This window comes from Populus nigra, chromosome 4 (assembly GCF_951802175.1).
Source record: "Populus nigra chromosome 4, ddPopNigr1.1, whole genome shotgun sequence".
In the NCBI taxonomy this organism is placed as follows: domain Eukaryota; kingdom Viridiplantae; phylum Streptophyta; class Magnoliopsida; order Malpighiales; family Salicaceae; genus Populus; species Populus nigra.
The window spans coordinates 20,662,608-20,687,321 of record NC_084855.1 but is presented as its reverse complement, the minus strand read 5'-3'; the positions used below and the strand labels follow the sequence as shown (position 1 = coordinate 20,687,321).

The 24,714-nt window shown below is 31.6% G+C and overlaps 2 protein-coding genes across 2 annotated transcripts; one reads left to right on the top strand and one right to left on the bottom strand.

The window, feature by feature from the left end:
* The first annotated feature begins 3,965 nt into the window (after positions 1-3,965).
* Positions 3,966-9,026, top strand: LOC133690703 (putative MO25-like protein At5g47540). The gene is made up of 11 exons (XM_062110963.1): positions 3,966-4,311; positions 4,394-4,555; positions 4,661-4,779; positions 4,864-4,938; positions 5,647-5,740; positions 6,459-6,518; positions 7,680-7,748; positions 8,076-8,174; positions 8,288-8,332; positions 8,422-8,524; positions 8,622-9,026. The coding sequence occupies exons 1-11, from the start codon at positions 4,192-4,194 to the stop codon at positions 8,729-8,731; spliced, it is 1,056 nt and encodes a 351-aa protein (XP_061966947.1). The 5' UTR covers positions 3,966-4,191; the 3' UTR covers positions 8,732-9,026.
* An 827-nt stretch (positions 9,027-9,853) lies between these two features.
* LOC133692752 (cytochrome b561 and DOMON domain-containing protein At4g17280-like) lies at positions 9,854-12,189 on the bottom strand. Its single transcript, XM_062113884.1, has 3 exons — positions 11,358-12,189; positions 10,993-11,247; positions 9,854-10,373 (listed from the first exon to the last, which is right to left on the bottom strand). Exons 1-3 carry the CDS (start codon positions 11,976-11,978, stop codon positions 10,062-10,064), a joined length of 1,188 nt encoding a protein of 395 aa, XP_061969868.1. The 5' UTR covers positions 11,979-12,189; the 3' UTR covers positions 9,854-10,061.
* Positions 12,190-24,714: the final 12,525 nt, after the last annotated feature.

Below are 24,714 nucleotides of genomic sequence, written 5' to 3'. Positions count from 1 at the left end.
TATTTTATCAATATTTATCCCCTTCATAACAAGTTTTTTTCTTAGGGACTATATCAAAAGAGATAGCTCTTTTTTTAGATAACTTGTTTTCCTTTTTTACCCTTAGCCTTAAAATGAGGTCTTCAACTCTTGTTTTCTTACTATTATGCTTAAATTAATTCTTGAATTCTTTTCAAGATGGTGGCAATTTTCCAATATTTGCAACCATTTGGAAGGATTCACCTATAATCATATCTTTAGCATAATTATCATGCAAGGTGAGTTAAAACTCTTGAATTTGACTCATAATAATTATTGAATGAACTATTTAAAATCTAAGAATTTGTCAATTATAAACTTTTTCATAACAACAACGTCAACCTTGAACTTTTTATTCAAAGCTTTCCAAAGTGCTTTTGAGTCCATATGTCCAAAGTTACCATAATAATGGAATCGAATTTATTATTTGACAAGAACTTAGCCAAGTTTAAGGTGGTCATATAAAGTAATATTCTATGTTGTCACCTCTTAAAGTTCAATCCATTGAACCTTTTAGATTTCTTATCATTCACCATAAAAAATGATGGTAGAATCCTCTCTATCGAAGTAGTAGTTGCCAAAGCAACATTAATTGGAACAACCAATTCTCGAGATAACATCATGATAAATATATTTGAAATAATTTTCAAAATTATATAATAAAATTGGTTTCTCAGCAAGTATAAAAAGATCAAACACAAAATTTTAACCCAAAATTTGATAAAATGTTATCACAAAACAAAAGCTAAACTAATATAATATATTCAACCAAGCAAGATATTAAAAGCTATGTTGTTGTTGTTGTTGTTGTTGTGTAAATATCCAAAAAATTTAACAAACCAACATTTGATTAAAAAAAAACTACAACAACTATAAAAAGTGTAAATAAATACTTTAACAAGGCAAGATCATAAAAACATGTTATGATAGATTGAGACATATAACATGCATCAAGCCAATAAAAATTTGTATAACCAAAAACCAATAAGCCATGAACACAACAAACAAGATTGCAATGAAATATATAAACTAAACAAAAAACATGCACATAGAAAACATAAAGCCTTAAGATTGTTGCCCAAAATTAACAAATAAAATTAAACAAGTGACGAAAATATGTTTAGTATATAGACATGCAATATAATCATAATATGGCCATTTACAATCATAAAAGAAATACTTTATATAAAGATTCTAGCATGCAAACTAAGCATATATCAAACTTGCAATTGATATCAAAAAAAAATTTAGCATGCATACTAATCATACTATATATCATTGTATAAATTAAAACAAAATTAAAGAAAAGTACTTACTTATTGAAAGACTTTAAAATTAATCAAGCTTTGTTATTATCAAGGATCAATCCTTTATTCATAAGGCTTTATTGCTCTCCACTTCGTGTATAAGGACTTTCTTCAATAAATATATCAAGATTCCAACAACACCACCTTATTAAACTCTTAAATAAAATCCAACAAACTAGTGAAATGTTACTCAATGATCCATCTATAAAGAATGAACTTAAGCTCTAGATAATGAGAAAGTTTAGAGAGGAAACAAATGTTTAAAAACAAAAGAGCAATGCTAGAAAATTAGGTGAAAAAGAGTGTTAAATTCTGTCAAAATAATGTAGAACTAATCAGCCCTAAATTTTAGCCTTTTTATAAAGAATTTTAGCACCAAAAGCTAGTGGACTTCCTCTGGTAACAACTTTGATTACCCACCATTTGACTTTTAAGTTGATAAATTTATTCATGTACTCTTGAAAGAGTTCTAGAAAAACTGATCATATTCTTTTTTCAATGGACTAGACAAATCAATTGGCTAAAAGAAATAATTCTTTATGGACAAGGCCCAAGTTTGAATTTTAGTTGGCAAAAAATAATCTCTTATGACCCATAATATTGTTTTACAATAAACTCAAACTCATGACCAAGCCTAGTTATAAGCCAGAGCATGAGTCGAGTCGACGTGCATGTGTGTTAGTTTAAATTTGAAGCTCATTTTGCTTAAGATCTCTTCCTTTTAAAAGCTTGGATGCTTTTTGGATTCAATTGTAACTTTTCAACTACTTTATAAACACCAAAATAGTTTTGTATCTTTTCAATATGGGATAAAGTTCTTTTAAAGAGTTTTGGATTTCACCAAAATATATCAACTAAAGATTCTTTGAGATTAATTTTTCATTGATAATTTATTTAAATCATAATAGTGTTTAATGTTAAATAGTATATGTTAAAAATTAAATTCCTATAAAGTTTTAACCCAAAAAATAAGTGAATTTGACCTTAAATATATCAATTAATCATGTTCTTAAACAAATTTTCCAACATCACTGAAAACTTGTTATGCATATAATACTCATGTAACAATTTGTTCTCATTAACGAGGATGTAATTAGGGATGAATTAGTTAAAATGCAAAGATGCATGAAAGATTTTACTATAAATAAGATAGTTAATATTTGGTGATCACTTAATTAATTACTATGTATAGCTATAAAATAATTAAATTAATTAATTATTACTGTGTAATGATAATTATTAGAAAACTTTTACCATTCAAATAGGCTAGTAGGAATAGTACATGTTAGCGTAATTTGAGTTTTCTAATTTAGTTTCCTTGTAAAATAGAAATTGATGTTAAACTAACTATTTCTTATTTAGAATTTTTTAATGTAACTAAGTAACTACTATATTGTAACAATATAAGAGGTCTTCTTGAGCGAAGAAATAAACACAAAAATAATAAGATGTAAATTAAGCTGTGTATTTGCAATTGTATTTTATATTCTTAATTCTTTTTTATTTTTAAATTCAACATTATATCATATCAAGTTTGTTATTATATTTTTAGGGTGTGTTTGAAAATACAGTTGAAATCATGTTTTTTAAAAATTTAAAATTTATTTTTTGCTTAAAATTAATTTTTTATATATTTTCATATCGTTTTGATGTGCTATGTTAAAAATAATTTTTAAAAATAAAAATATATTATTTTAATATATTTCTAAAAAAAACATTTTAAACCATAATCAATGCCATATTCTTTATATATATATATATAGAAAACAGCAGCCGGAGCTCCTTTCTTGTTTGTCCCAGCCATGGTCACCGATATGGTTTGTTGCAAGACTCTTCAAGGACACATTGGCAAGGTGTGTTCGTTGGATTGGCCCCCTAAAAGGAATATAATATTAAGTGCTTCTCGAGATGGGCGATTAGGCCTTTCAAATGAGCCATCAAGGCTAATTGAGAGCATGGTGGTAATTGGTCTTCGTTCTAATCGTGATCTTCAGGCGCTTTAGAGGCCATATGGTCCCAGAAAGTCCGAAGGTTTTGAGATGTCGCAAGGTGCACTTGGTTGTCAAGATCAATCACATATAGACTTGAGCCCTAGGTTTTGCTTGTTCCTCCTTCAGAAAAATAGTTGCCACTTGAACACTAAGATCTTCGATCATTTTTCTTGCTGGAGGCCAAGAGGATCATCCAGTCGAGAGAACTTCTTCTAGGCAGGAGCACCTTAAACAAAGTGACCTGTCACTTATATTTCAATGTTGCAGGTTGTTGATGATTCAACGTTGTACAAGTGTTGCTTGTTTTGTTAGTGCGACAGAGTATCTGGTGTGGTTCTCGCTGATTGTTGTGTTTGCCATATTGCGAGATTGTTATAGTCTAGCAAAATGATCCTGATTTGTAATTGTTGCCGCTGCAATTTGCTGTATTCTTTGACTATACATTGATCGGTGCCGTATCTCGTTTGCGGTTTTAGTGAATATTTTTACAGTCCGGCGGAAAAAAATATTTTTAATATCAGTATCTTAGAATGATATAAAAATATTAAAATAATTTAAAAAAAAAACACAAAAACAAAACTTGCTAAAGTAAATATATTGCTGCAAGGAGAGAATTGTCCTCTGACATTCTTAAAATAACAAAGCAACCCTTCTGTCATGTGATGCAAAAAAAGAGTTTAGCAACCAAAGAAAACCTATATATATACACACACACACACTATCTATCCTCATCCCAATTTCTTCTCCTCTTAGAACCCTGATCATCATCGTCATCATCAAATACAGGAAATTCTATAATTAACTGACGAAAGATCTACATCCGTAATAATAAAAACTTGATTTCTGCAATATTGTAGCTGAATGTGTACCGAGCCATGAAGGGACTTTTCAAGCCAAAACCCCGGACGCCTGCGGAGCTCGTGCTCCAAGCACGGGACCTTCTCAAGTTTCTCGACCAGAATACCGAGACTCGCGAACGCAAACGCGAGGAAAAGGTGCGTACGTTTGTATAAGCAACAGATGTTTTCTATATTGATTTATTGCAAGTATATATAATGCATGGGATATTAATTGCAGATGTCTGAGCTGAGTAAAGTAATTCTGGAGATAAGGGCAGTTTTATTTGGGAATGGACAAGCAGAGCCGAATCCTGATGCTTGTGCACATTTGGCTCAGGACTTCTTTAAGCATGACACTTTCCGCCTTCTCATTCTTTCTCTCCCAAAACTCGACTTGGGGGTAACCTACCCCATCAACCAAATTTATGCTTTCTTTTTTTATGATTCAATTTTATTTTTATTTTTTGATTTTCATGACATCTTGCCCACCCTTTATTGATCTCAGGCACGTCAAAATGCTACTCATGTTATAGCAAATTTGCAGAGGCAACGAGTTAGCGGGCGCTTGATTGCTTCCGAGTATCTGGAAAATAATTTAGACCTTATGGATATTCTGCTGCCTGGGTTAGTAAATAAAATGAGTTTTTGCTGTCAAGAAGTCAGATTTCAGATTTATTTTTCTTTCTAATTTCCTGGTAATATGGTTAGTTATGAAGACGGTGAGATTGCTATAACATATGGTGCAATTTTGAGGGAGTGTATACGCCATCAGATTGTGGCAAGGTAATCATTACTAAGCTTTATATGATCTGGGAATTGCTTCTTTGACTCCGTAAAAGCATATCAGCAGTTGTTAATCAATGATCATTAACCGTGTGTTTACTGCCTAAGGTTCAGATTTTGTCCCTGATCAGTGTATTCGGGGACAATGGTGGAAGGTTTATAGTTGAAATGAACGCAGGATTAATTCTTTGCTGTAGAGAACTTGAGTGCTAGTCTTGTTGTTGATTATTTTAAAAAGTATGACTGCGAGTTTCTGAGTTCCTAGGCATGCTTGGCCCTCCTAAACGCATATTATCGTTTGGATTAAAATTCAAACTAGTAATTAGTATGTGGTTTTGTCTTACAATCATGCATATAAAAAACTTGGTTAAGAAAGCTCATGAAGATATGCAATGTCTCCAACATCGAACAGTAGGAGTTGCAGAACCTGGGAGGTAATTAATCACTAGCTTTTCTTACAGCATATATGTTTTACCAGTTGGAAAACTTGTACCAAAAGATTATGCTATGCATTTTGTGCGTCTTCCCTCAAATAGAGAAAGTTAAATAAACTTAAGATATCATAGGTGAATGCCAAGGTTGGATTTTCGTTTTTCGTTTATATTGTGTATATAGCCAAACCAAGCTGGCTTCAGAATAGTCTAAAATGGCTTTCTGCATTAGCACAAATAACGTGATAGATCTTAATAACCTTTATTGGTTTCTCAGGTATGTATTGGAAACAGAGCACCTGAAGAAAGTTTTAACTTATGTACAGATTCCAAATTTTGACATAGCGTCAGATGCTCTGGCAACTTTTAAAGTTAAGTATGTTTAATATCTCATTTTATTATTTATTTTCTTGCATCTAAAATTGATGTGCGTATCCTGCAGGCACACAACTCCTGCTTGAATTCTTCATAGGCTTAAGAAATTACCTATTTGCTGTGACATTTGATCCAGTAATGCATATTTGCTAATCCTTCTTGGAAGCCTTTGCTGCTCCAGCTCTTACCAAAATAGTATTCACGTAGAAGATAAATTTGCAGGATTGGCAACTTCAGGATAAGTTGTTTCAGGAACATGATTTCTACAATTGTTGATTGAGACCTGAGTAGGCAAAAAAAAAAAAAAACCTTAGATCTCCATAATAATCAATGTTTCTTCATTGTTTTAGTACTGTCTTCACTAGCTTCTTCCTGTGGGGTTGGGTTCATGCTTCTAGCTCAAATGTCCTACCATTTATCTATCCACCATCCTATGGCCTTGTCAGGTTTAACCAGAATAGTTTGTGTTTGGATCTCTAGACGTACACAATAACTTCTTTATCTACAATGCACACTCTAATTAAGATTTAGTATGCCAGTGCTATCATTGATATATCGTTATATTTTCCTAATGCTGTGCATGGAGCTTGTACTTTTGGTACTATTACGATATACATGTATTCTAAAGTTATCCTTCTTGTATCCATGTCATCCTTCGCTTTATGTTTCTAATTTTAAGAGTATTTTTACTGACCCACTGCCACATTTATACAGGAGCTCCTGACAAGGCATAAATCAACTGTGGCCGAATTTCTTTCTGTAAATTATGACTGGGTAAGTGGTGTGTCGTCAGTATGCTTTCTAGTCCTGCATGGTTTTACCTACTTCCATATATTACAGCAACTCATAATGTCTACTCTAAGAACATGAATAGTGGATGATGCAATACAGCTGACTGTAAGCTAGTTTTATCTTTAGAATCAACAGCATTATTTAAGGCATTGAACTGGAGGTAGATGCAAGAGATATATCATCATTATGGTCATTCATCCCTTGCATGTCCATAATAATGATCTTTTTAAACAATATTGTTCCTAGGATTAGAGGAACTTCATTAACAACATATGTAAGCTTGTTAATTTTTATTTTTATTTCCTCTGGATTAGAAAGATATCCCTTCAACAATAATGGAGCCAGCTAAAATTTTAACTGATTGAGTTAGTCAGGAAGAGCTTTTTAAGATTTCCATATGAAAAGGATGGCATCGTAGAAAGGAGGCTGCTGACTGCCAAGAACAGACTGTGCTTGATGCATTGGACTAGGCAGTTGTTGTAGTTCTATCATTCATCCCTATAGTAAATAGAGTAATGATTTGTAAAACAATTTTTTTAACGAAAACTCACATGAAAATAAATGATCAGAAAGTTGAGACTCAGAGTATCCCTATTGCCACTGTCTCTGTTCGTAATGTTTTTGTTACAAAGATTTCATTGTGCTGAACATTATCGGTATACTATTGTTGCTAGGATCAATGGAACTTCATTAATAGCATCTGTAAAATTGTTTACTATTTATTTGTGGATCAAAGATCACCATTCTACAATTAAAAGTTCAACTGATTGAGTTATGTAGATGAGCTTCTTAAGTTCACTCATCTGAAAAAGGATGGAACTGTGAAAAAGAGGCTGCTGATTACTCACAACCGCGAGCATTAAAAACAACTATAGGCATTGTTATAATTTATACTTGCAAAATACCTGTTTGAAGTGGTATCAATCAATCTGTAGAACAAGACCATTGTTGTTGGCATGTCACTTGGTGGTGATACTTATTCTGTGATATCGGTACATCTCCATGTTGATGGTTTGATTAAATATATCAACACTAAACAATAGGGGAATAGCTTTGATACTTGGTTACTTTCTTACATTTTTCTTTCCATTTTTGAATTACTACCAATATCTAATGTGCCTCCAAAATTTTCCCTTGTTCCAGTTTTTCCAAGAATACAATTCACAATTGCTAGAGTCTCCCAGTTACATAACCAGACGGCATGCTGTCAAGGTAATATAAATTTCACAGGAACAATCTACTCCTTGCATTATTTATTGTAGTTTTTCATTTGATAAAATCATCCTTTTTCCAAGTGTATTTATATACATTTTCTGTAAAAATGTTAAAAGTTGTAAATGCCTAAATCTCATTACTGGGAATTAATAAGTGCAACTGCTAGCACAAAAAGGTAAAATAAAGTGAAAGTAGGGAACTCCTTTATCAATTTTTCTTTTCTCTGAAGGGTTTTGCTTTATTTCTTCTCTCAAAAAATCAGAGATATTTGTTAAGGAGAAATAGAATACAATATATTTTCTGACAGCATATAATCTGCTTCAGCTATTGGGAAACATGCTACTTGACCGCTCAAATTCTGCTGTGATGGTTCGGTATGTGAGTTCATTGGACAACATGAGGATCTTGATGAATCTTTTCAGGGTCTCTCTCTCTCTCTCTGTGATTTACCATATTTGCTCACAGCATTTCCATGTGTTCTTATAAAAATCTTTTGTACTTGTATCCCACTATAAATTTTGGTTCATCCATTTCAGGATCCAAATAAGACAATGCAGCTGGAAACCTTTCATGTGTTCAAGGTAGGTAGTGTAGTAAGATATTTGGATATTTTTCTTCTTTTATTAATCTGTCTAATTTTAATCAACTTCTATTTTTCCTTAATTGGTAGTTATTTGTAGCAAATCAAAATAAACCTCCTGAGATCATCAGTGTACTGGTTACAAATAGAAGCAAGCTTCTTAGGTTTCTAGGCGACTTCAGCATTGATAAAGGTAAAAATGATATAATTAGACAGTGAAATTCTTGAGATTGTAGCCCTCATTGCTTTTATACTAGATTGCTAATGATATTCTGCTTCATTAATTTCAGGGGATGAACAATTTGAAGCTGACAAAGCTCAAGTCATCAAAGAGATTGCCACTCTGGAAATCAACGATCGTTCATGCACAGATGCACATGATTGCGAGGTTGAATCTTAAATTTCCCTTTGATTTACAACAGTTTTTGCATTTGAAAACTGTTTAGAATCTAGTTTATGTTTATCTATGGTCTTTGTTATATCTGCTTGGAATTGTACAAGAGTTTTCCTATTTCATATCGATATACGTTGGTTCTGTTTAGATATAAAACGTCTTCCAAGTATTGCTCCTCAAGTCAGACTGCATTTCATGTGCTATTGCTCTGTTTCTTCCCCTCGTTAAGTACCATGAAAAGATTGTAGCAAATGCCTTGGTCTGCATTTGGATGCATGAAGTTATATTGAGCTTACTGGCTTCTTGCTGTTTTTATCATGTTCTTGTCAAATTGTACTTGTTAGTTTAGCTTTCCCAAGGAAACAACAATTGCCTGAAAAACAAGGTCTCATGCATTTTTTCCCAAGCAATTCCTTTGTTTCATTCTACTTTCTTCAAGAGTGATAATGCATTTCAATGGGACACATAACTTCGTTTAATCACCGTTTATTTTTGCATTTAAAATTGTATTTCAATACATTTTAAAAATATATTTTGGCTTAAAAATCAAAATTAACGAGATATTGCTCATTCAATCTTGAAATACCATTTTTATATGACTTGTACAGTTTTCATGATGTTTTTCAATAACTAAATGGTTTTCCGAAACAAGTTTTACGGCATTTTTCAAAACGGAATTTGTTTTTTCACAGCTTTCGACCTTGTGCTTCAAATTTTGTTTGAAACTTTCTTCTATGCCGGCATGATAGTGCCCCGATCATAGCCAGATTTTCCATTGCATGACCCAGAGAATGACAAATGGCGTCTAGAGCTCCTCTGGAGGAGGCCCTCTAAAAGGAGATACTCTTGCTCTTACGATTCATTCACTTGCTGTTCGGCCATGGTGGACTTCGTTTTGAGGGCCCATGACTAGGCCTACTAATTTTACATTCCCTGTACAGATATTACCTACAAAGCCCAGCATATCAATGGTTGCTTTTTGTTTAAAAATATTTTAAAAACTTAATTTAAAAAAAATATTTTTTTAAGAATATTTTTCTACCGCACAAAAGTAAGTTGTGTGTTTTCGGATCAGTGATAAGTTTGATAACGAGTTGAGACAACCTAGGTATACAAATAATTCAAGTATTTCTCGAAAAAAGACTATTATAGTTATAAAACACGACCAAATAACAGAAGTACAAGCATATATGTGTGTGTGAGATCGAAAACAACTAGCATCAATCATCGTACAACAAAATGCCAAAAGAATCAAAATAAGAAGAAAAGCTCACTAATGGACATCTAACTATGTGTATAACATACAACACAGAGCCTGTCAATGCTAGATCATCAGCTACGCAGTCTGCTGTACCCTGGAACCATATCCATTAACTCCATTAACATGCTTATCAGAACTTGCTGTTTTCTTTCTCTTGATGACTATCAACCAAGTAACTGCTTCCAATACAACAGCAACAGATCCAAGAAATATGAGAACACCAATATAGGCCTTTTTCCAGTTCTTCTCGCGGTCCAAAGCTTCAAATCCCTCGAAGATGTTAATAATGCTCAGAATCACGGTAGTATATCCAATGGTGTGGTGGTATATGTTCCAATACAGTCTGTATTTGTGGTCTGGCTTGGGCCTCAAGAGCAAGGCCAACACCTGCAAACAGGGCAGTGCATTATTTGTTAGAAGACTTTTCACATTACTTGTGTAGAGATCACATCAGTTTTTGTGGTCGAGGAGAGAGCTAGAAAAAAATTATCTTTTTCGATTCAGTTTTTTGTCTTTTGAAAAGACTGCGAGGCTGGACGGTTCGAGTGACGATGAAGGGAAGAAAGAACTTACAAACAGGTACCCTTCTAGTTGCCGCCCGCAGTTGATGACTTGGAAAGATCCCACATTAAAAGAATTGCGTGTGCTCGAAAACAAAATCAAGATTCAACGGGACACAAATGCTGACTTTTTAGGCATTAAAGACTTTCCTTAGGCATCTTTTGATGTGGAAAGAAATCTAAGCATCATCCCATGGCAGCAAAAAAAAACGAGGATTTTTAATGATGTTTTTTGAGGTCTCTTTTATTCGAAGTCAAATGAAGAACTGTGTGGGGACATTTTAACTACTGTTTCGAAATCGAAAGTTTCTGGGCTTTTGAATATATTACACAAGGCAATTATATTCTCAAAAATGAATACTTTTTTCAACAAATATGAAAAAGAGTCACCAACTAACAATCAAAACCCAATTAATCGCTGTTAGGTAAATAACAAGTGAAAATACCTGAAGGGTTCCGAGGGCAAAGATGGTTATGCCAAGCTTTCTATGGGTGTTGTAGGTGATTCCAGGACTATCGCTGCCCAGTTTAATACCAGTTGCCCATCCAGCAACCCCAACTGCATAGCCAGAAGTTTGGCAAATAGCATGCAGGTAAAACCATGCTGGGCCTGCTGACTTGAACACCTTAAGGTACCTAGCTATAATGATTCCCACGGGCATAAGGATTCCCCAACTCACTGCGTTTAACACTCCATGAACCTGAAAAAATCAATTTCAATCACCTTTAGAATAATGATTTAAGCTGAATTCATGTCTAGCAGGCATCCTATACCAACAAATACTGCATAATTAATTGACCATCCACTTACATTTCTCTTGCGGGCTTTTGAGCTAGTTCCTCCTCCAGTTGAAGTTACTGTTCCAGAAACAAAATTCACAGTCCCCACTGATTGCATATTTTCTCCAGTGGTAGGATGTGGACCAGGACTACCTCCACTCAGAGGACCTTCTTGCCAAACTTGGTTGGTCGACACCAAGCTATTATCAAGCTTAAGTGTTGCAAAAATTACCATATCCCCTCCTGAGGAGTACTCGGCGCTAATACTGGGAACCTCAAAACTCAAATTACCAATTTGCATACTTCCGGATCCAGCTACTTGGGCTGTGTAAGCAAGCATGGTGCTATTGGATTGTTGGTAAGCTACAAGAGCCTGTGAACCAGCCATATTTGGCGTAGTGGGATTTAGAGCCCATGCAATCCAATTAGATGTTGATGCTCCAGTTTTGCGAAATGCAATATCAGCTGTCATGTTTGATGGGTGGTAGTTCCAGTGAAGAGAACAGCTCAATTGAGAAAGGTCATTACAGGCGCTGTATATTTGGTTCCTAGAGAAAGAGTAGCTACTGCAATTTTGAGCTAAGGATGAGACAGACAAGGAGATCAACAGAAAGCAAGAAAACAACAAAGTTGCTGGTAAGGATTTATCCATGATTGTTTGCTTGGTACTTGTAGAAGCAGGGATGATGAGATATGACTATAGAGAAATTATGAGCCCTTTTTCTTTCCTTCTCTCAAGGACAAGCAAGTTCTCAGTGTTTGGCTATGGCGCACCAAAAATAGCACAAAGTACTGAAACTGTTTCCCCTGATGAGGTTCTGGTTTCTCTGAAAGGGTTGCACAGAGTTTTAGATCCAGAAACTTGAGATTTATAGGATTCTTCTTGTAAGAAGAGAGAGAGGTCCTTCGAGGAACAGTCAACAAGGGAGAGTGGGCCCCCTTACACCTTGTTGGATTTTGGAATGGTCGAGGTTTCTTGACTAATTCTTCCAAGAATAGTTCTGTATATTGTTTTAAATTCTCAACATGTGTGAACACAAAATAAAAATCTCGCAAGAACAAAATGAGAATCAAGTCAAAACAATAGAAAAGGTCCCGGAAAAAACCTCAATTTCATCCCTAATGATTATTTATTTTCAAGATTAGCATCAAAACTTTTGATTTCATCAATCTTACCCTAAACATATTTGATATTAGATGATATCACCTCTCAATCCATCTACTATCAGTTATAGCTAAATACTAGCTCGGTTCACCCGCGCTACATAACGGGTCGTGTTAAAAAAAATAAGTATATTTAAGTGTTGATAAAGTATTTTCTAAATAAAAATAGATTATAATCATAAATCAAATGATATTTCAATCTAATATTAAGATGGAAACAAATTGAAAAACTTAACCCTGAATTAACTTAATATTAAAATGTCATATTAGAAAAGTAATTTAAGAACCTGAATATTTCAATCTATAATAATTTATGAACAGTAAAAACGATGCCGTCCTTGGATGTATAAGAAATGGCGCCACATGCTGCTTTGGTAAGGAGGGGGTGTTGTATATTTCAAACTCGTGGAAGTTTCTTCCACCTACTCTCCATGTTCACACATGCTTTTCTGGACCCATAAACTTCCAGGAAGCTTGCAGGAAGCCCTCGTAATTATTTGCAAAGTCAATTCCAAGTTCTCAACATTTCACCAACCGTCCGTGGAAAAAATCTATTACAAACAAGAGACGGAAGAGCACAGACCACGCCATTTTTTTCTGGGTACTAGCAACAGTGGTTGTGGTTATTTTTTTTGAATTTTTTTAAGTATTTTTTGAATGAAAATATATTAAAATAATATTTTTTATTTTTAAAAAAATTATATAAACATATCAAAAAAAATGAAAACATAAAAAATATTTTAAATTAAAAAATATAAAATATATATATATAATACTTTTAAAATATAAAAATAGTCACTAAGTTGTCTTCACATGGGATTTCCTTTTTCTTTTCCTTTTTTTGAATTATAAACAAAACTCTCCGTCATTCGCCGGCTTGCGATGAAGTTACATCATCTATGACCTCAAAATATACGACTACTTTGTAATATAATGAGCAATGCATGTTCAAAGACATTTTGGACCCACAAATACAGGATCTGGATTTTTATAATAATGATTTCTATGTGATTTTAATTTGGATTTTTCATTTTTTTTTTAAGAGACACGTGTCAGATTTATATTGGTTTGATTCCTGATAAAATAAAAATAATAAAGATTCCGAGATTATAAAAACAAAAAAAAATATTAAGAAGTATTTGCCATTTTTTATTTATTTACCACTAGCAAAATATATATATTATTAAGAAGTCAAGACTCAAATAAAAGATCTATTTCCTTCCTATTTCTTTTCTTTGTCTTTTTATTTTATTTTTATAAATAAAGAAATATATATATATATATATATATATATATATATATATATGTAAATAAAAATTTAAAAAAAAAAATCTAGCTATGTACAATTAAAAATATAGAAGAATTTGGTGAATTATTTTTTCATTTTTTTACAATTTGTTTTTTGGGATTTTAATTAGTTTATGTTTTTTTTAAATTTGATCTAATAGTAATAGAACTCTTACACTTTTCCCTCCTCTCATTTTAAAAGTCAAAATTAATGGAAAGTCAGCTTAATTCACTCTGGATAAAAAGGCCTTCACTGTCCACCAAATCAAACCAAAAAAATGTGATTGTTCGAATTAAGATCATAGAGGTGTTTTATATAAAAAAATAAAAAAAGAAATTTCTAGTAACATTAATAAACCCTTAATAAAAAAACAATTTCTAAAAAAACAGCTAGGTGATACAAAATCTACGGGAATATTTTTTTTTTTTAGGAATAATCATATATAAAACCTCAAGTATGTAATAGTCAATCCATGATTGCATTTATAGGAACCATAGTTTTTAGACCCGGTCCAATCCAAAATCCAGGTTCTAGGTTTTGATTGAATCTCCGGGTTTCGATCAGGTAAATTTTTTTAAAAAAATTCAAAACGACGTCGTTTTAGTAAAAAAAATCAACGGTTTGCAACCGGATCTTGCTGGGTCACAAGGGTTTTTCTTCAACCCGGCCCGGATCCAGCCACTAGTCGTCCGGGTCCTGGATCACCGGGTCGTCTGGATTAATTTTTAAAAAAAAAATCAAAACGACATCGTTTTAGTAAAAAAAAAAATCAACGGGTTGCAATCGGGTCACGCCGGGTTTTTTCTTCCCCTGTTTTTTCTTCAACCCGACCTAGTTTCAGCCTCAAATCCGGGATCGACCTGTCAGGTCAAGCGAGGTTTTAATACTATAATAATAATAATGCAAAGATATGACTAATCTTATTTAAGATATATATATATATATATATATATATATATATATATATATATATATATATATATATATATATATATATATATCCTTTTTTGTTGAAGTAGATTGCTGATAACAGGTCACGTCCACATTCATGCAAGGAAGATAAGCAAGTTTAGCGTGCTTGAAATTAGTTGAAAGGTATGCCTGGCTTAAATATCTATATTAATAAATAAATAAATAAAGAAGAAGAAGGAGGAGGAAGCAAGTTCCATCCAAGCCACGTTCACATGCCCGCCTGCCCGAGGATGAGGCGACGTGGGCATGTGTTGCTGTTAAAAGTTGGAAGAACAGAAAAATATATAAAAAATGTTGCTGACATCTTGTTTTATTGATGTTGACTTGAAATGAAAAAAGAAAAACCGTTGATTTTTTAGATCGATTGGAGTCTGTTAGTGTTTAATATTATGCATGCGTTCCTAGCTAGAGCAAATGTTAATATATGTTTTTTGAATATATTTTATTTTCTATAATTAAATGCGTTTAAAAAGAAAGAGTCAGCAATTGATTAATACTTAAAATTTGATTAGTGATTAATCATGTTTTGACTACCGTAATAAAAAGTGATAATAAATAATGGGCAAATTTAAATCAGCAATTGATAATAATGGGCATTTAACCTTGTTACAAAGTATTCATGATAATAAATATATAAATAATTTATTTTTCTAGGACTTCTAAATCAAAATAAAAACAAATGCGTTATAATTTATTAAAAAAACACTTTGGTCAAGAAGTGTGTTTGGTTAAATATTCAGAGCTGCTTTAAATTTACTTGTGTTTTAAACGTGAAATGCATTGAGCCCTATAAATAATAAACTGTATTTTTTACTTTACTAAATAATTGTTTGTTGTGGTTTCTTTTAAAAGTAGAAGCAACTACATAAACAAACAGACTCTAAATAAATCTAAATAAACATAACAATTCTAATTAATTTATAATTTTAATTTTAATTTTTTTTCATTCAAAATATTGTATTAATTTTATATGTGTTATAGATATTTTAATTATAATTATAATTAGTATTCGCACAGGCATGTGTGTGTATTCATTTAGAGAATTAAAATTATAATTAGTATTCACACCTGTGTAGTAAAAAGTTTAAATATATTCATTACATTTCTAAGTATTATTTATTATTTAAATTTAAAATAAGAGAATAAAAACTATATGGTTGTATAGCTTTGAATTCTCACATCATGACTTTTGAACAAAACAAATAAAAAATGTGGTGGAAAATGTGACAATTTGTGAGCAATCGTTTGCCCCACCGAACCTCATGTTTCCGGTGACGTCGCGTGAGGTTGGTGGGTTGACCATGAAAGGTTCAAACTTGCCGTGTGGTCCAGCTTTCCCGAGCATAAGCATGACTCGGATCTTACGGCCTCGTCCACGCGCGGCCGTACAAGGCAACTACGGTCGACATTCTAGGATCTACAGAGTACAAATCATCACCCATCCGGATATGCAATAACTTCTCTTTCGCATGGAAAATATAAAATGAAAACAGACGAGCCGAAATCATGCACATGGAAAGGTTGCAGAAACACCAAGCTTTAGAAAATCTTACATTGTGGTCCTAAAATCTTTAAATCTTTCTGTTTCACCCTTTGATTTAAAGTTTCTTTTATATTTAATACAGGTTTTGCACAAAAAATATATTACTTGTCGTAACTCATTTTCAACCTCCATTTTCCAACATATTTTAAAAAATACAAAGATTTCCAAAATATTTCTTTTCTTTGCAATTAAATCAATTTATGGTATTTTTGGCACTTTTGCTTATTTTATCATGCGACAATCTTTTTATAACATAGAATAAAAATCAAATACTCTTGCAAAAAGTCTACTAAGCTGAAAACCTAGCAAACAAAAAAAAAACAAGAAGAGAAGATTAGGAAAAAAAGTCTAGACATCAAAGTCTTCAAGTTGCCAATCTCCACCTTAGCAACTACACCACTACTACCCTCGACCGATGGCCACCCACTTTAATCGTCCCACTCCTAACCGCATCTGCAAGCCAGCCGTTCATGATAGATCTAACAAATTGTTCGATTCAGAAAATACAATAAGAGACCAGTTTTCATAATAACAAAATTCATCTTTTCTTGTTCTAATCTCTCTACATAGTTAGAGGTAGTCGACACCTCTCGCATCAAAAGGGAAGAGGAAGGAGATGTTCAGTTGATAGAGTGGCCCGTGCACCTTTGCCACTCATTGGAGCATTAAACGAATGATGCCTTGCAAATTGATTAGTTCTTCATCGCGTGAATTGTATGCACAACCACTATATGTCCAAGTTCCAACAGCCTCTTATCAACTTCAACAGTTCTTAAATGTCACTTTTAAACCCTAACACCTTTATTTCGTTTACTTTTTGAATGATTTGTAAAATTATTTATTTTTTTAATATTGGTGAATAATTGAGTTATGGTTACATGGCGACCTCGAATATATGAAGCCACTGGGGAATTGATATTTTGGTTGAGGTGGAATAAGGATGGGTTTGAATTAATCCATTATTATTAGTTAGATTTTTCTTGTATATTTGTAATGTATATTCACTTAAACAAGGACTAGGCTACCTATTATTAACTTTTTATCCGTGGATGTTGACTTGAGGTAATAGAATTGATTGGTATGCATTCATATATTATTTCAATATTTTTTTTTTTATGTGCATGTGTGTCATATATGTTAAGAGCTTAACCTAGGATTAAATGACTTATTCTCGACTTATATTTTTAAAGATTGACTATCAGATATTTGAAATGGCAACTAACTCAGCCCCAGGTTAGGTTACTTTTTATTGGCCACTATCATTAGGTGTCAATTATTAGGTAATGAAATTGGTGGGTGCATTTTCATGTTTCTTAGTATATTATTTTGATATTTTTATTTATTGCGACGTATTAGCCGTCATATATACCTAAAGCTTATCTCAAGATTAGATGACACATTCTCAACTTCTATCTTTGAAGGATGATTATAAAATATTTAAATTAGAAACTATAAGTTTATGGTAGGTCCAATGCCTCTTTTTTAACAAAGTGTAGATTAGGTCATCTTCGGGCCTAAATCCAAAACCACTCTTTAATTTAAATTTATAAGAAAAATGTTAGGTTTTGGTGATATCTAAGCATAACAAACACATGCCATTTTAAATAAATAATTATGTAGCTTATCTTAGGTAGGATAAATATAGTGATTATAACTTCCCTATTACATAATCAACCTTTTACTCAAAACTTTTGAAAGACTAGTTAGGGTTTCTAGTTATCATAAAATTATATGGCAACTCTTGTTTTAAATTTTACCCTTAATTCACTGAGATTTCTTTTACAATAATATTAACCAAGTGGATTTTTTTTGTTATCAAATTTTTAACTTTCCTTTTATTTTCTCATTTTAACCCTTTAATCCCTTAATTTCTTATTTTATCCCTAAATATAGGGTAAGATTGATAAATAGAGCACAAGATAAATATGATATAAATAGATTAAAAGACATTCTTGGTAGAGATCTTGATATTCGGATGATAGTGACAATTGGTATAATTGTTTTCTTAATTTGATTAATAAGGAAAATTTTATAGAGAGAATGTGTCTGATAGGAAAAATAACACTTTTAGAATTATTTATTTGATATTATAAAATTAAGTGTTAGAGTACTTTAAAAAAGTTGGGGGCACTTTAATAAAAATATTTAGAGCCTAGACACTTAAATCGATAAAAAAAAATATAAATACCAATTTTATAGTTACCTATAAAAGTACACTAAGAAAAATAACAAATATTTAAAATTTGAGGAGCACATACATTTTATCCTTCATTATCTTTTTATAACATTTGGTCAAAGGCTATTTTCTTTATTTCATATAATTTTAATTCGATTTATGTTATTATGATTTGAATAGGTTAATGTCTAAATCAATTCAACTAAAATCTTTACTTTGATTAGACTTTAGATTACTAGGTTTCCATATCAACATACCAACTTGGCTAGTTATGGTTTGAACTACAAAACTTGGTACCTCTATGTTCATTGTTTAATCTTCAATACATTAGGTATGTCATTTTATTTATATCTAAAATAAATAGCACATGTCAATCATAGAGAACAATGGTTGTTTATTATATAATAGGAAAAAGAGTTGACATTGATCATGAATCAAAAGAATTAACTTGGTTGGAAGAATCCTTGATCAACCAGAAGAGTTAAAGAAGCAATTGACTAAGTGAATAGAAGTTACAATTGGCTAAAAGAAAGTAATCAACCAATAAAGTTTGAATGGGCATCGATAACTAGGAGATATAGTCATATTTAGAATGGAAGTTCTTAATAGAATAGATGATCTAAAGTTATAGACTAGTCCAAGATTCAAGTGTGTATTAATAAAAAGGAAATTTAGGTTGTATTCAGATTTAATAAACATCTTTATCTTATATCAATATTTGTACAGGATTAGAATTATCTATCTAAGTAGGATTCAAACTTTGTAACAGTATAAATAGGACAAATACTACTATAAACGATACTAGCTCCATATATTTTCTTGTAATTTAATCTTTTTTTCCCTTGTAGGGTATTGTTTTTTTCCTTTCTTGCTTACTTTTATTCACAACATTCCTATATAGATTCATGTAGTTTCTGTCTCTTTAAAATCCTGTCATTTTCTGCACGATGGTGTTTCTTAGAACAAATACTTATTTTTTAATATAGGATTGGAAATGCATGAACCTGCACATATAAGAGACGTATCCCATGAAATTTTACAATAACAAGCACTCCAATAAGGGTGTTTGAAACAAGAATGTCTACTATTGGAGGGTATTTCCTAGTGTATCAAACATAATAACAAACACAATCTAATTGAGCGTAATATCCCTTAAAATATTATTCTTTCTTTATGAATAAATACAACCATATGCCAACTATTTAACCTTATAAAACTTTTATCCCACTCCACAACCTACTACTAGGTAATTATATACCATATAGGTTGTTATACAACAAGGAAATCTCAAGCCTCTTACATAACAATTCTTTATTATTGACTAGCAATAGAAGGGAGGAATGATAGAGTTGAACTAGCCCAATACTTAAGATAGATTGGGCTAGAAGTAGGACAAACAATAATAAAACTTGCTTACAATTGTCGTAACTCAAAATAGATTTATAAACTGCACGCGATCTTTAGAGGAATAAAAATTACTGATTTGAAGTAATTTTTTGATGATGATAACCAATTAATAAGGGAACATATTTCCAAGTTTACTAATTAATATGGTAATGGTAGAACCACTTCTTTCATAAATTAAGATTGTTTGGTTCATCATTAACTAAAACAGCTTTCCACTAGTTCTCCACATTGCCATCCCAGCTCAATTGATACTTGAAAACAGATGGAAACTTATTTTCATGAACACTTTTACATGACATAACTAGAGTTCGCATTGGTTGACTTAGCTAAAGTACTCTAAGATCTAGGTGAGGCTATAAAAGGTCATGACATAAGGTTTAGGACAATGAAAACTAAGTTTACTATAGTTATAATTGAGTAGAAGTGCTTAAATTTAATGTTATAGGGAATGTAGTGGAACATAAAAAAGAGGTATATGAGAAAAATTACTAAGAGATCTACACCCTTACTAATAATATTGCTCATAATAGAAAGATACTAGCAAAATAAGTAAACAAAAAAGCCATTAAATGGAGCATATCTTGTTATCTATTAAATAATATGTTAATGCACACTTATTGACTAATTTAGATTTTGATAAGGAATTTGATGAGGTCTAATAAAGCTTATATTGGTTATAGAAATTATAGATATAAGACTATTTGAGATCATGGTATTAAAAAACATAAAGAGGATACTAAACCAAGTAACAAAAATGAAAATGTTATCAAAGTAGTCTAAGATAGAAAGTATTCTATTAACATCAAAATAGTGGAAGAAATATTAGACTAGTTGATGCATATAAGGCAAATTAAGCTCTTTGACAATCACATTATCCATATTGTTGATAAAAATTAAAAGATATAAATATTGTAAGTGTATGAATTTTGGAAACGTGATATTAATAGTTGTGTAGTTTTCAAAAACCAAATCTAAAAAGCTTTAAAATATTTTTTGGACAAGAAGATAAAAGTGGATGATGATCCATTTTTAAAAATCATTGTAGCAATAGTTACCCAAAAAGCTTGTTGGGCAACTTTAAAATTAAGAGTTATATAAGATAAAGGTTGATCAACCATAACAAAGGTTTGATCTAGTCACATATGCTAGTACTTTCAAAAAGTATATAGATCATGAAAAAGCTAAAGGGATTGTTCAACAAGCCCAAGATATACCTTATAGTGAGGTGTATAGGTGCCCTACTTACCTATGATTTTTTTTTCCAAAAGATGAAGACTTTGAGGGATAATATTAAACAAGTAATGCCTCAATGATGGACTAAAACATTCAAGACTAAAAGACCTTATGATGGCACAAATATTGATCATAATATAAATTATTCAATCCTAATGATAACGAGGATGATGAATTATTTTAGCTATCATCAATATCTTCTAGATATAGAAAGGAGATTGAGATTAAAAAAAATAGTTATACAAAGCCTGATTTAGAAGAATGTAATGCCTAAATATCTTGGTAAGGGGAGAGGATACATAGTCATACACCTTACCTAAAAAACAAGTTTTTGATGTTGTACAGACCAACAAGGTGATTAATAGCAAATAGTCTCAAACACCAATTATGTTTTTTATAAAAGGTATATTAGAATGATCAATATTGGATAGGATCTCACCTACTCTTATTTAAAATAGAAATATTGATCATAAGTTGATATCTGTTAAGGATAAAATTATTAAATAGCGATAAGCCATAGTAAAAAAAAAAGGTGAAAAGAGTTTGCGTCTCTGTACCACCACCATCTTAAAAGATTGAAATAAACCATGATCTCTAAAAGATAAATATAACTAAAGAAATCTCTAAAAATACATAAAGTTATCACTAAGATGATGAAAAAAAGTATGAAAAGTAGTTAACCTCAAACTTAAAAGGCAACATATGCTATTAAGATAAAGATAAAGATCAATCAACAACCATAATGACATGACTAACTTATCTAAAATGTTAGGCTAACACCCTTAGATATTGAATAAAAAAAGCATCATAAGACTGGTACAAATCATTAATTATTATGCAACAAGAGAATAAGATAACATTAGCTCTTAAACAAAAGAAATAAGAAAATGCTATCAAGAAATGCACTCCAATAAAATAAAAACACATACCTTTTACATAAAAGATAACACCAATAGTGCTCAAAAATAGCAAAATTATCCAAACTCTAAATAAGTTCATGAGCTATGAAGAGACTTTAATAGATGACCTCGTCTAAATATAAGATTAATTAAATAAATAAAATGATTTATAATGGATTCCTAGATGATAGCATGATGGATGAAGGTTTAGAAACTCTTTATGATGACAATACATGATAGGACGAGGCAGAACAACCATAATTCTCAGTCTTAATGAAATATATAGGTGAACAAAGTGCTTTAAATGATGAAGAATTGAAAAAACCTTCTAATGATGAGGAACTGAAAAAACCTTCTAATGCAAAAGTGGTCAACCATCAGAAAATCATATCAATCAACATAGTGTTCACACTTCTATATTCCTTTAAAACCAAGACTGTCTATAACCTTATTTGGATAGTGACTATGAAGACAATGTAGAAAAAAAGGTAAATATTATTATAGTTAACTAGTCAGAGCCAAGTCTTTGAGCAAGATCCATAAATCATATTTTCTAAGCCAACATTGGTTATAAGTCGCCATTTGAAACCCATGTACATCACTAATAACTTTAACGATGTATAAATATAGAGGGTCTTCATCAATAATAGTGTCTCACTCAATATAATACCCCAGTATTTAATCACTAAGGTTGGTTATAACAAGGCTGATATGACCTCGTTAAAAATGGTTATGTTAGATTCTATAGAGGTATAAGAGATATTATATAGGTATTTCTAAGAAAACCTAATTATTGGGTCTAAGACCTTTAGTACAACTTTTTCTATGGTAGAAACAAGGTCAAGCTACAATGTTTTTCTTAGACGAAACTGGATAAATGCTAACATGTGTATGTCATCTTTTTTACACTAAGCTTTGATAATTTCACTACTAAATAGATCAATCAAAATAGTTAAAGCAGATAATAAACCATTTGTGATTAATTCAATGATGAAAGTTGTATGGTTATACACCAATGATATCGATCTAGTCTAGTTCATGAGCATGGATAACATGGGTCCCATTAACTTCTTAGCTAGTAAAAATATAGCATGAATAAAACAACTCAAAACAACTTTTAATAGGCCAAATAACTCATAATAAAAGGAAAATGACCAAGAATTTGAAACATGAGATTAGATAAGTTATTATGACCTAATAGTATGTTTTGAGGCTTTTAATGAAGCCTGTCGGTATATAGGGTACCATAATATAATTTATTTAATAGAATCAAATCAAGATGTAAAATTAATCTTGATTGATATGATAAGTCTTGCTTCAGCACCATCAAAGATGGATGATAGATATGTTGAAGTCTAAGACATGTTAATTGAAGACAAGCCTAAACTAACCTTTATAAGTGTAAATATATAAAAGAAGTTCAAAGTGAAATGATAGTGTTGTTACACATTTATAAAGACTATTTTACGTAAGATTATGATGAAATATCTAGTTTAGACAAAGTTTTGGTAAAAAGATCCTCTACCAATTGAGCCTAGGTTTAAGCCACACAAATAACCTTCACAAAGAATGGCTCTAAACATGATCGATAATGTGAATGAAGAAGTTAAACAACTCCTAGAAGCTAGATTTATTAAGTCAATAAGAATGGCAAATTAAAGGTATACGTAGATTTCAAATATTTAAATCATACAACTTTAAAAGATATTATATAATGTCAATGGCTAATATGCTAACCAATAAAGCATTTATTAATAAAATACTTAGCTTCATGAATGGCAACTCTAGTTATAACTAAATTTTTATTATATAAGAAGATGTTTTCGGGATTGTATTCAGATGTCTTAGTTCTTATACCAAAGAGCAATTAACTTAACCTTCTATAATATTGATCATATTGTGATAAAGTCAAAATCAAAATATATTCACCTAGATAAACTGCATCCTACCTTTAAATGAATGAGGATGCATGACATAAAAATAAGCCATTTAAAATGTACATATGGAGTGTAAGCATGTAATTTTCTAGGATATTTATTGCATTAATAAGGTTTAGAGGTAAAAAAAAAAATAAAGCACAAGTAATCATAAAAGCACAACCTTCTCATAATAAGAAGGAACTTCAAAGCCTTATTGGCATGATTGATTTTGTAGGGAGGTTCATTTCAGACATTTTAGAGAGTATTAGACCCTTTACTAAGTTATTGAAAGGGAAAAGCTCTAATAAGTTTTAACAAACTAAAAGAACAATTTCCTTTGAAGTCGTAAAAGCTTATTTAGTTAAATCTCCATTATTGGCCCTATCAAGGCCTGGGGAGCCTTTAACACTATATATTTCAGTAGTGGAAGGACCAGTTGGCAGCATGTTAGCACAAGAAACAACTCCGAACATGATCATGTTGTGTATTATCTTAGTTGTGCACACATAGTCATAATTTTGAAGCCCGACCCGGCCCGACGAGTCGACCCGAGGCTGGAACCAGGCCAAAGTTAAGAAAAAATAGGGAAAAGCAAAACCCGGGGTGACCTGACAAGCCCCGGTTACAACCAGTTGACTTTTTTTTACTAAAACAATGTCGTTTTGATTTTTTAAAAAAATTGACCCGGGCGACCCGGTGACCCAGTCAAAACCCGAAAACTAGGCCTTGGACTTGGTCAGGTTTAAAAACTATGCTCATAGTGGTTAAAAAAATACATTGATATAGA

Excerpts from the sequence above, each read along its gene's own strand:
- LOC133692752 (XM_062113884.1), bottom strand. The coding sequence starts at position 11,978 with ATGGATAAATCCTTACCAGCAACTTTGTTGTTTTCTTGCTTTCTGTTG. Across the intron at positions 11,248-11,357 it reads CAAAAGCCCGCAAGAGAAAT|GTTCATGGAGTGTTAAACGC; the intron begins GTAAGTGGATGG and ends TGATTTTTTCAG. Across the intron at positions 10,374-10,992 it reads TTGCCCTCGGAACCCTTCAG|GTGTTGGCCTTGCTCTTGAG; the intron begins GTATTTTCACTT and ends CCCTGTTTGCAG.
- LOC133690703 (XM_062110963.1), top strand. The coding sequence starts at position 4,192 with ATGAAGGGACTTTTCAAGCCAAAACCCCGGACGCCTGCGGAGCTCGTG. Across the intron at positions 4,556-4,660 it reads TCCCAAAACTCGACTTGGGG|GCACGTCAAAATGCTACTCA; the intron begins GTAACCTACCCC and ends TATTGATCTCAG. Across the intron at positions 7,749-8,075 it reads CCAGACGGCATGCTGTCAAG|CTATTGGGAAACATGCTACT; the intron begins GTAATATAAATT and ends AATCTGCTTCAG.